Below are 14,569 nucleotides of genomic sequence, written 5' to 3' on the forward strand. Positions count from 1 at the left end.
AGCATAAACACCAGTATAGATCAGTTGGAACCAATGACCTGTTTCTATGCTGTAAATTCTATGTAATTTCAGAAATGACAATCATGAACTCTATTACATGACAAAAGTTACCCAAGGAGGGGCGAATACCAAATCCCTTAACAATTGGGCTCTGCTGATAAAAACTGAGCAATAATAGGAAAGGATTAGTACTTTGAGAAGTCTTTAGGACACAGGTTTCCTGTTACAGTACACTGTGTGACAACAGCAAAATAATAATTTCCCTATGACAGAGAAAAGGTGCAATGATATTGGTAAGTGGTAAAGATATTAAATGCAAGAACCTCTTTTAGAAGCGAAATTACTAAATAATTGCTATTATACGGGATAGAGTAATATCCTCTTACATCAACACTTTACAATTTGAGTATTTATTTTTTAAGCAAACACTAAGTGGAGTAACCGCTTCGAAACGTTCAGTATGCCTGAAGGGTGCCAGGTCAGGGAAGTTCGCCCGAAATCAACTGCACTATAAACAGACGGCGTCTCACGGTCACAATCATTTAACACCACCACTTTATTTTTTTTTAACAAACGTATTAAAACGGCTGCAAGCGAAACAACCTTTTTAAATGGTGAAACAACACCGTGACTCCAACCGCCTTCAGCCCGGCACCGCCATCTTGTGGTGACGTCACACGAAGAACGCAGCGGATCGATATAGCTTCACGACTCCATTTTATTCCATCCTAAAATCTGCACCTTGGTATTCGAAAAAAAGTCTCTAAATTATCACTACTTTTTCTCCCCTGTACTTACTACTATCCATATCTCCAGAACTTAAAAGGGTACATTTTCCACCCCTCCCCCCGCGCTATATCTATTTACTTCCTCGTTCTACCCCTTCATTCTACTGTTTGGGACTCTTTTCCCTACGCGCATGTGTACGGCTGATTTGAGGCAGGCCTCAGCACTCACTCAATGGCGACCGAAAATCTTGATTAAAGAGACCGGAGGCGGCCGGGCCCGGGGCTGAGACAAACAGCGGCGGGACAATTTTTTTTTAAAACACATACTAAAAAAAATAATCTTTTATTCCAAAAAAAATACATATAAAGATTACAAACAAAAAAATCATGTATTAAAAACCCTTACTGAAATCCAAGTATATAATTAAAAAAAATTAAGGAAAAAATGGCCGAGACAACTGCTACCTCTCCCAAAGTCTCTCCATTAGAATCAGGTAAGAAAAACATGAAGGAAAAAGAAACTTCAACACCACAACAGTTTATTTTAAAAGACGATGTTCTAGAAGAATAAAAGCCTCTTCTCTTTCTCCCTTCAGAGCTCTACTTCCTAATCGCTCGCTTTCTCTCGGCGGGTCCTTGCCAAAAGTCCGCGGAGGTGAGTGGATTTTATGTATTTAATAATTTCAACAAAAAAAAATCTTCAATAATTACACTGAATAATAAAATAATCTCTTTTGCCTTCGCAGGTGCTGGTGCAGGAACTGGAGGAGAACGAGGTGCGTATAGGCGGACGGCAGCGGCTGCTCAGCTCGTCCTCTCGCTGCCTCTCTGTCCTTTACTCTGTTTGCTGCTCCTATTCGGCCTCTTATGTCACTCTAATGCTATCTGATTTGACGGTTCTTTTCCCCCCTCTCTGCATTAATAAAAAAAACCCTCACCTGAGGTAGATATTTAAAGACTTAACACATTTTAAAAATCTTTCCCCCCCCTTCCAATCTTCCCCCCCCCCCCCCCCCCCCCGCTTTTTTTCCCTTCTCCAGCTGCTCCCTAAGCGAATAGACTGGGAAGGCAACGAACACCACAGAAGCTATGAAAACTTTGTAAGTAATTTTTAATTTTAATGTCGAGATAATTGATGTTAAAGGGGAGAAAAGTTTTGTTCCAGAATTTTATATCGGGGGGGAAAACAATTTTTAATTAAAAAATTAAATAAATAGTGTTCCTCCTTCATTTCTCGTAATTTTTAATTTTGGGGGTTATTTTGGGGTAAAAGGTGTTAAAATTGATAAATGGTCGGTGACTAAATTTATTGCATTTTTTTATCTCGAAGGGGGCGTGGTTTAGAGCAAGTCAATCCGATGGCGTAATCACTTTGCATAATTGGCCGCGACCCAATCACAATTCCGCTTTCATCGGCAAGGGGCGAGGTGCAGTTTAGTGAACCTATCGCTGATTGGCGGAGAGAAAAAAATGTTCCTTTATATTGCGCATGCTCCAAACTAGACAGTTTTGGAGCTAAATAATGTCAGATCGGGTAGAGATTTTTTTAAAAAAACAAAATGATGGAAATTTGGGGGGATGTGGGAGGCAATAAAATGCCGGCAGTCTAAAATAAAAACAGAAAATGCTGGAAGTGTACAGTAGGTCTATCTGGTTTGGAAAGAGAAAAGACAAGTTAAAGTTTTGAATGGCAGTTGTAATGAAGAGCACCCACCTACATCGTCAACCTGCTTTTTCCACCAGATGTTGATGCAACTGCTGTGCATTTCAGCATATTGTATTTTTAAATTGGAAACGATTGTCATCTGCCTCATTTTCACCTGTAAAATCTTACAAAACATAAAAGCATTTTAATAAGCTTCCTCCCTTCCATTTCAGCAGAATTGTGGCATCTGAAATCTTGGTGTTAGGTTGATCATTGAGTTAACGAAATAGCTCTCAATCTCCAAACATCTTAAAATGGTTTTGTCTGTGGATAATGTACAGGCTTTGCATATTTTTTGATTATCCTTGGCCATCTCTTGGAAATGTACCTGATTCCACCAGAGTTTGGTTTTGGACCTGAGAAAAGTTATCAACACACTTTATTGTCTATACTAAAGTTAAGAAAGTGAAGCATGATTTGGTTTGTGCTCGTTATCCAGTCTCCACCCCCCCCCCCTCACCTCCCCGAGTTACATTGTAGTCTTCTTTTAGATCAATAATTATTTGTCCCAAGGTGTTGCTCACAGTGAGATGAAGATTTAGACCCTCTACGCCTGTGGTTTGTCTCTTGCTGCCTAGTCTTTGTCATTGTGCCACTCTGCTCTCTGTCCACTGGATGTCATTTTCTCTGAGATGGTGGATGTGTGTGTCTAAAAGTTAATTCATGAAGAGTTGTGTATTTACATATTTAAAGATTACTGTTTTTTCTGGGCCACACATCCTGAACTCTAGCTGAGCAGACAGGTAATCCGACATCTCCAGATCATGTTGAGGTGCTGACAGGGTTTCTAAGTGCAGTGTCTTTGCTTCATGTCTGCTGTACATCTCTGCTACCCCTGAAAATGCAAACTTCCTAATTGGAAGAATTCCCTAGATTCTAGAACGGTCCCAGCGGATTGGAAGGTAGCAAATGTAACCACACTATTTAAGAAAACAAGGCACTACAGGCCAGTTAGCCTGACTTCAGTTGTCGGAAAAATGCTGGAATCCAGGAAGTGGTAACAGGGCATTTAGAAAATCATATGATCAGGCAGAGTCAACATGGTTTTATGAAAGGAAAATCGTGTTTGACAAATTTATTAGTTATTTGAGTATGAAACTAGCAGGTTAGATAAAGAGAAACCATTGGATGTAGTACATTTGGATTATCAAAAGGCATTCGATAAGGTGCTACATAAAAGGTTGTTACACAAGATAAGGGCTCATGGGGTTGGGGATAATAAATTAGCATGGATAGAGGATTGGTTAACGGACAGAAAACAGACAGTAGGGATAAACTGGTCATTTTCAGGTTGGCAGGCTGTAACTAGTGGGTGCCGCAAGGATCAGTGCTTGGGCCTCAGCTATTTACAATCTATATTAATGACTTAGATGAAGAGACTGAGTGTAATGTCTCCAGGTTTGCTGATGATACAAAGCTAGATGGGAAAGTAAGCTGTGAGGAGGACACAGTCTACAAAGGGATATAGACAGGTTAAGTGAGTGGGCAAGAAGGTGTCAGATGGAGTATAATGTGGGGAAATGTGAGGTTATTCACTTTGGTAGGAAAAATAGAAAAACAGAATATTTTTTAAATGATGAGAAACTATTAAATGTTGGTGTCCAGAGGGACTTGGGTGATCTTGTACAAGAAACACAAAAAGTTAGCATGCAGGTACAGCAAGCAATTAGGAAGGCAAATTGTATGTTGGCCTTTATTGCAAGGGGGTTGGAGTACAATGGTAAGGAAGTCTTGCTACAATTGTATGTGGCTTTGGTGAAACCTCACCTGGAATACTGTGTACAGTTTTGATCTCCTTATTTAAGGGTAAGGGAGGATATACTTGCCTTAAAGGTGGTGCAACGAAGGTTCACTAGATTGATTCCTGGGATGAGAGGGTTGTCCTATGAGGAGAGATTGAATAGAATGGGCCTATGCTCTCTGGAGTTTAGAAGAATGAGAGGTGATCTTGTTGAAACATATAAGATTCTGAAGGGGCTTGACAAGGTAGATGCTGAGAGGTTGTCTCCCCTGGCTGGAGAGTCTGGAACTAGGGGGCATAGTCTCATGATATGGGGTCAGCCATTTAAGACTGAGATTAGGAGGCATTTCTTCACTCAGAGGGTTGTGAATCTTTGGAATTCTCTACCCCATAGGGTTGTGGATGCTGAGTTACTGAATATGTTCAAGGCTGAGATAGATAGATTTATGGACTCTAGGGGAAAATCAAGGGATATGGGGATTGGGCGGGAAAGTGGAGCTGAGGTTGAATATCAGCCATGATCTTATTGAATGGCGGAGCAAGCTTGAGGGGCCATATGGCCTACTGCTGCTCCTATTTCTTATGTTCGTATGAAGCTAGATTATGACTGATGAACGGGGTTAGCATGTAAACTGTGGTGGATCTCCCAAATCATGGTACGCTACGCCAGATTGTTGTATCATCGTCCTACTTCAACTTAACCTTAGATTGTTATTTTGTTCTATGCTAGGTTTTAACAAATCAGCATGTGCTCCCTGATCATCTGCTTCAGATATGCCAGCGAATTGGCACACTGTTAGATAAGGAGGTTCCTCCAAGTGTGTCTGGAGTACAATCCCTACTTGGTGCAGGCCGACAGTCGCTACTTCGAACTGCAAAAGGTATAGATTCTGGTTAACTGCCCATGATGTACTGAATGTGATTTTGGACTATATTATTGCCTAGAAATAGGAATACTGTTTAGTTAATTGGCTGCTTGGCTGCAGCCAGTAATAGTCATTTTAATAGCAATTGTACTGTTTAGTAAAAATCTAAAGAGCTGGAGTTATTGTATGCAGATATGTGTCCAGTTATTAAGGTACCACTCACTCTTTTCTGTGCTAAGTTCAGCATCATAATGCTCAAGGGTTCTGTAGCATGCCCAAGTAGCCATTATTTATGAGAGACTTAACAACCTATTTGACTAGGAGTTTCACAGCTGAGCCCAATCCTGTCTTCACCCGATGTCCACACACGGACACTCCCAGCAGCAGTAGCTGGATAGCAGATTGGGAGCAGAAACCCTGGACGATCTTCTTCTTAACTAATGAATGCTAAATCCAATTGTCGCAACCGCATTGGTGCCACGTTTGGATCAGTAAGCCCAATACAGACCGGAGATTGAACCTGGAACTTTATGACTCAGCTAGTCAGTGGACAGAGGACTTGAGCACCAGGATAGCTCTTTAAGAAAATACAGATATTGGTTATTTTCCTTTAATTTAAATGACCACTATAGGTTGCTGCTAATTTAGCTCTGTAATTTTCATTATTTTTGTTCAATTTTACTGTGTTGTATACTGTTATAGTCTGCCCACTAGCCATCATGTGTTCTTGGGTTGGATGTGCTGTGTTGCCAATTTGACTGCTGTTGACCCTGCAGTTGAATGAATTAATACTGAAGTCAACTTCCTTCATCAGTTAAAAGCAAATACTGGTTAAATGTGCACTTTTTCAGAATCCCAGTTCTTTTTTTTTCTTTAATTCGGTGTTAAATTTTCTTTTAAATGCACATTATTTTGAATGCAAATCCCATTTTATATATATATATATATATATATAGATCTTTGCTTCATCAGCTCACTATCTCACAGCAATAAAATATTTCACACCACTGGTCAGTAAAATAACTATCACTTGACACCTATCTGTCTCACTTGGCCAGTGGTGATAATGCCACAAACTCCGTTCCCTAGTCACTGTCTCCAACCCTGTCCCTGGCCAATGTCTGTGGTTGAACCTGACTGCAACAGTGGCGTCCTATTTGACTGAGCTGAGCCTCCGACCTCATGTCTTCTCCATCACCAAGACGGCTTACTTTCATTTCCGTAACATCGCCTGTCTGCACCCCTGCCTCAGCTCATCTGCTTCTGAAAACCTCATCCATGCCTTTGTTACTTCTAGATTCGACTATTCCAATGCTCTCCTGGCTGACCTCCCACCTTTCACTCTCTGCAAACTCGAGCTCATCCAAAGCTCTGCTACCCGTATCCTAACTTGTACCAAGTCCCGTTCACCCATCACCCCTGTGCTAGCTGACCTACATTGGCTACCGGTCCAATAACACCTCGATTTTAAAATTTTCATCCTTGTTTTCAAATGCCTCCATGGCCTTGCCCCTCCCTATCTCTGTAACCTCCTTCAGCCCTATAACCCGCTTAGATCTCTGCGCTCCTCCAGTTCTGGCCCCTTGTGCATCCCCGATTTTCAGCTCTCCACCATTGTTGGCTGGGCTGTTGGCTGGGCTGTTGGCTGGGCTGTTGGCTGGGCTGTCAGCTGCCTAGGCTCTAAGCTCTGGAATTCCTTCCCGCCTCTCTACCTCTGTCTCCTCCTTTAAGACGCTCCTTAAAACCTACTTCTACCTGTTCTAATATCTCCTTATGTGGCTCGGTGTCAAATTTTGTTTGATAACGCTCCTGTGAATCGCCTTGGGACATTTTCCTACGTTAAAGGTGCTATATAAATGCAAGTTGTTTAAGTAAGTGATATCTATGAAGTTGATTATATTCTATGCACTATTTTCTCTGTCAGAATCCTAATTTTAGGGGGGAATGTTTTGACTTAAATTAGATTTACTGCTTTCTGCTTGTTATCTCTTGAACATAGTATACACATTAGATGTTTGCCTATCTGGCGAGTGAGCATGTGTTGAATGTACAGTAACCAGATGTTAGTACATTCAACAAAAGGCTCTGCTTGCTGGTAGTTTAAACATTTTTAAGGCAAATTTTAAATTGGAAAAGAGCACCTTAACGTCAACTGTCTATCAATCAAATTGTGATTTAACTTTATTTGCATGGACTTTTAGTTTGTACAAGTTGTTTGTCATCTATTAGTGGTGTCTTCCCATTGGAGCGGGAGGGCACTTACATTTGTTCTGGATACATTGCCCAATGACACTTTATTGGCCCAGACTAAAAAGTACTTTCTTAGCTGCTAAATTGAGGCATGCTATGAACTGGTGACAATGGCTGAAGGAATCTGTGTGCAGCGGCTTTATGTTGCAAATATATTAATGGCTGTCCATTTTTTAGGTTAAATTTGCCAACAAGCATAGTTGCCTACATAGCAAGTTGATTTGAAGCAACCATGCAAGTTAGTTACTTTCCAGCAGAGAATGCTGGATGGTGATCTGGGGTGGAAATCTTAATTGAGTTTCTTTTCCTCTTTCTACCCCTTTCCCAACCGCCCCCCTCCAACCCAGGGCTACAAAAGAAAATTATAGTTCCCTAGCGTTCCCCTCCTCCACTTTCTATTCCCCCCCCTCCCCCCTCCTCCAACCGCTGCCATACAGACTAGGGATGCAACCTGATTTGTCTAGCTTCGTGCTACTTTATGTACACAAAGCCATCCGGGAAATAGATGAAGCACTTTGGTCATTTGATTAGTATATATGTTTCTGATGACGTTTGGGAAGTCATCTTCACAAATACTAGATGATGTCAAGTGTTTCAATTATATGTCTTGGCTTGGGCTATCAAAAATGAACTGTCTGCCTCCATACTTCTGTTCTTGCACTGAGTTTATTTTTAAATGGTACATTTGATCCAACGTGTGGGAGGTAGTGGTCCTCCAGGATTCTATCTTCTCCCTCTCTTGGGACTGCTTTTGCAAGTGATGTGTATTGGCAGCTCAGGATGTTGATTGCTTAATGCAGTGTTCCCCTCATGTAGAAATTAAAGAAGACACACAATATTTATAGCTACATATTGTTCCTCTGGAAGATTAACATGGTATAATTATTTACATGTAAATGCAGAACTGGTTTAAAATCTAATTTCTCTCATGCTGTCCTGCTTTTATAACTTCATTATCGACCATTCTATCTCCTTCTCTTTCCTCCACCCCCAAAAAAGGACTTGGGTTTCTCTAATCCCTTCCCTCATTTAATTGACTTTATCCTGCTTTTCCAAAATAGTACAAGTTATTTTGTCTGCTTGTCACTGTAAGATAACTGTGGTCCTGTTAAACTCTGATTAATTTGTGTATATGGTATTTCCTTATTTTCATTTTAGCTATTGACAAGCTATGTAAGTAACCTTTAAATCAGCATTCAGTATATCCTGTTTCTGCTGTTTCCTGCCATGGTTCAGGTTATATGCTTTTGGGTGTTTTATCCCAATGATTGAAAATCTGTCATGTGAATAATGTTTTACAATAAATATCACCAATAAAATGAGCCATATAATGACCTGAGCATTAATAAAGTACCCTGACTGGTAGTTGAGTTGATTTCTATGGTAGTTCACTGGATATATACTTTGTGGGTATGGTATTGAGCCATGCAGTCCAGGAAGTTTCTAGTCCCTGGTCTTTGCTGAGGTACCTGATTTTAAGCTGGGACAGTGAACAGGAGTGGCAAACCTATATAAAAAAATCCTCCATTCCTAATCTAAAGACACTGAGGCCAGTTTGTTGTGCCTCACTGCTGCTCTGGCTAAAATTATCTAACTAGCACAGAATTGAGTTTGGCATATGTCTTTGTGATTCATATTACACCATAGACATGTTTGTTTCATTCATTTTCAGTAAAAAAATTCTTATGGCATTCAAGACTTTTGCTATTGGTAGTTCCTTTTTTGTTTCTTGGGCAAAATGTTTATGGTGGTGGGGTGGTTGCAAAACTTTGTTATAGGAAAATGTTTCAAAATTACTCCCTGAAAACTAACTTGAAACTTTAAAAGAAGTAGATTTTGGTGAATAAACAAATTTGTGAGGTATAGAAGATTGGCAACAGACTGGGGACAAAATGCTGTAAGAATGGGAAAGAAAGAATTGGAGGTGTAATGGCATTGCTGATTGTGAGCTGATGGTAGAGTTCTTCTCATGCCTATTTTGTTCATTTTGAGATGCTCTTATTCATGTATACTTATTCAAAATTAATCTGCAAAAAGGATTGGGAATTGGGAAATTTCAGGATCTGCCTCGTACTTTGTTGCATTAATCTCTATCCTATATAGGAATAAGCTTTGACTCTTGCAAAGGAATCAAAATATTTCCTCTTTGATATTCTTCAGTGTTTTGCATCAGTCTTTTAAAGAGTTAACTTTTTATCTTCACTTTTTTTTGGATACTTGAATCATCAGTAGAATGGGGCAGCGACTATTTGGGTAATCTCGCTTCATGATGCAATGTTTGGTGGCATTTTGCAACTTTATTGAAATTGCTGCAATACCCAAGGTCTACAGAGTCATAAAAACATTTCAGAGCTAAAAATGCAAGATTCAAAACATATTTGAATACTACTTGTGTAAATTTCTGGTTTTAGTTCCTTAATGTTATCTAGTTTATCATAAGTGGTTTTTGCTATCCTGTATTATTGTTACATGAAGACTTTTGACCAGTTGTGGTCTCCTGAGGCTTTCAACAAATTTCAATTAGTGTTTCAGAAGTTGGAGAAAACTCTCCTAGTTTGCTAGCTTTCCCAAAAATAAATGCACTCGACAAATTAAATTCCCTATTTTATTTACCTTTCTTTGCTAATGCAGAGATATGTATAAACTTTGTTTTAATTCATCCAATATTTTCATTAAAATATCAGTAAAGTGTAGTGGTAGGCTTATGAAGTGTTTATGCTATATCCACTTGAATCTACAGTAATATAATTATATATTTTCTCCTTCCAAATGTGGAGAACATTTTGAGCTGTGACACTAGTGATACTCTTAATCCAGTAACACAAGTGTATTGGTTTAGCATTAAAGCAGGCTTAGGTCTTTTCCAATAGCTCGTTGATATCGGTGCACTAAATATATCTTTTGATAAATGTTCTCCATACTTTCTGTTGTGATTGTTTGTGGTGGTTGCCTGTATCGTGAAACAGTAATAAATTTAACCTTGTTAATTATTGGTGTATGTTATTAGAAATTTCAGCACCTTGAAATGTCCAACGTGTTTTTCTTGGTATGTTTTTTTAACCTTAAATGTAAAACTTTTGAAGTCCAATGTACTTTTCTCATGTACCTAATCATATTAGAAGATATGAAATGGTGCATTGCCAACCCATCTAATCCAGAATTTTTATTCAGAACCTGTGATTAACCCACCATTCAGCTGGGAGTGGTATATAGCAGCATATTTTGCGCTTGGTAAACTGGAAATCTATACTCTGATGTGTTTTGTTAAGTGCTAGTTCTTTTGATAAAACAACAGCACTTGCTTTATTGAAGAGCAAGCACTTGCCAAAATCACAAAACGAAGCACTGCAGGGAAAGTTACATGATTTGCTATTAGACTATGTCCCTGTTGCTGTTTAGGAGCAGCTAGACACCTTATTCCCCTTCCTCCAGCTTGTTACCGCATCCCCCAAATGCCCCAGGCTGTCTTGCTGCTTAAACTTCTGCCATCCTGCAGACCTAACTCGATCACCAGGATTCTTCACTCCATCAAAAAATATTGAGTTGATTTTTGCATAATTGTGTATTAGTTTTTGTGCATTATTAGTTTGATGTGACATCCTTGTTAATCTGACAAAATTTGTGTTGACTGTTTGATCCTGATTAATGAAGGTAAACTGCCTTTGTGTTTAACCTTTGCTTGTAGTTTTCAATTTGATTAGCCAAGACCCTTTTTCTCTCTTTTGGCCTCCTTGCTCTGCTCCATCATAAAATTGTTAATCAGGAATTAGTTATTTAAAACAGCATAAAATTAGCTGAGGCGATATGTTTACGGCCTATATTAAAAAAAAACTTCAGCATTTCCATTGGGATATTTGAATGTACAATTGAGCAAAAGAAAAGCAGTGTTCCCAAATACTTGTACTTTTGTCTCCCTGTATCTTGTCTTAAGTAATTTGATAGATTTATTAATAATGAAGCTTGTTTTCTTGGTTTAAGATTGCAAGCAGGTAGTATGGAGAGGCTCAGCTTTTGCAGCTCTTCATAGAGGAAGACCGCCAGAAGTGCCCATTACCTATGGAAGTCCGCCTAGTGTTGGTAAGTGTGAGATCAGTGGTGTGAGATCAGTGCAGTTCTGCTGTGATGATACTGGAGCTTTCTCATAAAATTCAACCTTATGCAAAATTATTATTGCAGTGGAGATTGTCCGTGGCAGACAGTTGACAGGAAGTGGATGTTTTAGTTCCATTTTTCCAGCCAGTACGTATCAGCATATAAAGATGCACCGGAGGATTCTTGGACATCTGTCTTCTGTGTACTGTGTTGCTTTTGATCGCACTGGACACAGGATTTTTACTGTAAGTAATGATTTTCTGTGAGGACAAAATTTATTTTGTGTTCTGCTTTGAATTTTGTTTGCTTATTATCTCTCGATGTTGAGTACTTATCAAATGGTGTGGCACATTGGTGAAAGTAAATGCAAGTTAGTGTTACAGTTTTCCCATGTGTTAAATTGCTAACCTCAGCTATTCTGTAATGACGAAGCACCAAGTGGGAGGTCAGATGCTTTTCAGACAGGAAGGAAGTGTCATTTTGGGCTGCTTTAATGTACCTCATCAGAGATGAATGGAGTGACAGTTCTATGAGCATGATGTAAAAATGATGCGGACACCGTAGAGTGAGGGAAATAAATTAATACAAATTTAAAAGAAAATCCTTTGTTTTTAATGTCTAAAATTTGAAGGAACATAGTCGTTGATAAAGCTGTTGAATTGTTAATTAACCTAAAATTAGGATTACATTTCTTATGAAGGCAAAAATAAAATGAGACCAGGACTGAAACAACATAGCTGCTGAGTTAAATAGATTTCTGCTGATTGTAATTTTGTCATAAGCAAAATACTCATCAAATTAATGAAACTTAGTGATCAGATTCGTGGTGTTTGTATTTGTCAGTAGTGAAGTACTCCGAAGAAGAAACTACAACAATTTCAATTTTGTACCCTATTTGGCAGACAATAGTTCATTGACTTGATTTTTGGTGACTTGCCATTGACACCAGGGGCTCGATTTTAGCACCTGCGATCGGGTGCGTTCCTGGTGGGGGGGCTATGAAAATCGGGGATTCCCGGGGCGGGTCGGGAGCCCGGCTCCAACCCGCCCCATTTCCGGGTTCCCCACTGACGCGCTGACATGCGCGCGCAGCCCCCGCATGTGGGACTCCCGCCGGCAATTAAAGCCGGCGGGGTGCCACTTAAGGTATTTATTTAGGTATTTCAGGTCGTTTAGAGACCTGATTAACATGATATTTTAGGAGGGTTAGGATTTTGCAAACAACTGGGACTGTTTCCCGTAGTGGGGGAAACACTCCCAGTTCAAATGGACGTGTTGCAGCCATCAGCCTGTGGCAGCTGCAAAGGTCTATTTGACAGGAGGGGGAGGGAGACCCTCACTCATTGCAGGAGGCCACTCTGTCACTTTGGACAAAGTTTGGCCTCCACCACCCTCCTCCTAACAACAAAATTCACCAACTTGCACACTTACCCTGGTGTCCAGACACATGTACCTACCTTGCGGACCCACTCAGATGTACATCTTCCGGCTGGGGGCCGCTGTAGCTGCAGTCATGACCTCCTCGGAGGGCGAACAGCATCACCAGCCTCGCCGGCCATGCTGTCTACCTCTGACACGTGGAGCTCCACAACACAGTGCTGTGACATATCCACCTGCACAGCAGGAGGGAGGGCAACCACAGAGATGCGTCGCAGAGGGAACTACCCTCGCCACAGGGTCCACAGACCGAGGCTCAGCTTCCTGGACCTCTGAGCAGCAGTGCGCTCGGAGGCTCAGAGTCACTCGACATGTAGTCATGGACATCTGCAGCCTCCTTCATGCCGAGCTGCTCCCGGCTGGCCCGAGCACCATCTTCTTACCTGTCGCTGTCAAAGTCACCACTGCCCTCAACAACTTCTCCGCATCCTCCCAGGGTGCCACCGGGGACATTGCCGACGTCTCTCAGTCGTCTGCACAAAAGAGCCCTGCAAATACACCTACACCCACTTTGCAGTGACACAATGGGTAGCATCAGTTGTGGGTCTTCATTGTGATCCTCAGGAAAGGGCATTATTGCACAACCCAGACAAGGTTCGCAAAGACGTGACAGTAGTGGTGCCAATATAATATGTAATGTGAGTTGATCAGAAATTAAATATAAGTAAAAACCATGACAAACCCTCAAACACCCTTGTGCATCCCCTTCATGCTCACGACACGTTTGCCTTACGCTTCCTACGGCACATATGTGATGCATGCCCTGTGGCTGCAGCACAGGTAGTGGCGGTTGAGTGAGGCTGACTGTGAAAGAGATGCATGAGAGGGTGAGTATGAGATAGAGCCGTGAGATTGTATGAGGATTGGGTTGAGTGGTAGTGGCGGGATGAGTACTGGCGAGGTGAGTAAGATGAGGATGAGGTTTGAGTGGGTGATGTGACAGAGTAGTGTTGGCAGTGCAGAAGGAGATGTGGGGTGGGGGCGGTGAAGTGGCAGACGGAAGGGAGGGGAATGAGTAAGTGTACTCACTTTGGCTGACCTACTTAGGTCATTGCAGCACCTCCTGCACTGTATGCAGGTGCGCGATATGTTGGTGGTGCAGGTGACCTCCTCTGCCACCTCGAGCCAGGCCTTCTTGGTGGCAGAGGCAGGCCGCTTCCTCCCGCCCGCCAGGGGGAAGATCTCTGTCCTCCCCCTCCCCCTCCTCCTCATCCCATCCAACAAGAGCTGGATTGAGGCAACATTAACCTGGGAGCAGCCTTCCCCCTGGGCTGCTCCATGCTGTAATTTTTCCTATTTCTTGCAGCATCAGCCAGTGGAGGACTGCCCCTTTAAATAGAGCTCCTCCAGCTGACAGACCTTACTGCGCATGTGCAGTCCGCCCGCCGCGCAGCTTAGCAGCGGGGAATCCAGAACAAGAGGTAAGTGGATCCAATCAGCCTGCGATTGAGCGCGGGGCAGACTGATTTCACCGGGCGTGTTACCCACGCGCCCAATCAATGCCCCGCCGCGAACCCGCTGCCATGGTAATATCGGGCCCCAGGGCTTAAGTTTTAATTTAAAAAAGGATTTGTTGTCATCATTTTTCATCAAGTCTATGTTGTGTGACAGTTCTCAAAGCTCATTTGGGGTAGAATAATAAAAATTAGAACGTGAAAGGGCCATCACACCTGTGCTGGTTCCAGCTCTTCAGCTGAGGCTATCTACTCCAATCGCATTGAACCATAGAAATTACAGTATAGAGGACGTG

At 41.5% G+C, this 14,569-nt stretch overlaps 1 protein-coding gene and 1 long non-coding RNA gene across 2 annotated transcripts in view; one reads left to right on the plus strand and one right to left on the minus strand.

Annotated features, from left to right (window-relative positions):
• Positions 1-537: 537 nt before the first annotated feature.
• Positions 538-1,632, minus strand: LOC137327454 (uncharacterized). Its single transcript, XR_010964487.1, has 2 exons — positions 1,440-1,632; positions 538-741 (listed from the first exon to the last, which is right to left on the minus strand). It is a non-coding gene; the product is annotated as an uncharacterized lncRNA (long non-coding RNA).
• Positions 938-14,569, plus strand: part of LOC137327453 (bromodomain and WD repeat-containing protein 1-like) — a 139,787-nt gene continuing 126,155 nt past the window's right edge. Inside the window, exons 1-7 of the mRNA XM_067993293.1 lie at positions 938-1,222; positions 1,325-1,383; positions 1,475-1,504; positions 1,769-1,828; positions 4,905-5,055; positions 11,269-11,367; positions 11,467-11,627. Of these exons, the coding sequence (XP_067849394.1) occupies positions 1,174-1,222; positions 1,325-1,383; positions 1,475-1,504; positions 1,769-1,828; positions 4,905-5,055; positions 11,269-11,367; positions 11,467-11,627 (609 nt within the window). The 5' untranslated portion in view covers positions 938-1,173. The remainder of the gene's footprint in view (positions 1,223-1,324; positions 1,384-1,474; positions 1,505-1,768; positions 1,829-4,904; positions 5,056-11,268; positions 11,368-11,466; positions 11,628-14,569) is intronic.

The sequence above is a fragment of the Heptranchias perlo genome, chromosome 11 (genome assembly GCF_035084215.1).
Source record: "Heptranchias perlo isolate sHepPer1 chromosome 11, sHepPer1.hap1, whole genome shotgun sequence".
NCBI classification, from domain to species: domain Eukaryota; kingdom Metazoa; phylum Chordata; class Chondrichthyes; order Hexanchiformes; family Hexanchidae; genus Heptranchias; species Heptranchias perlo.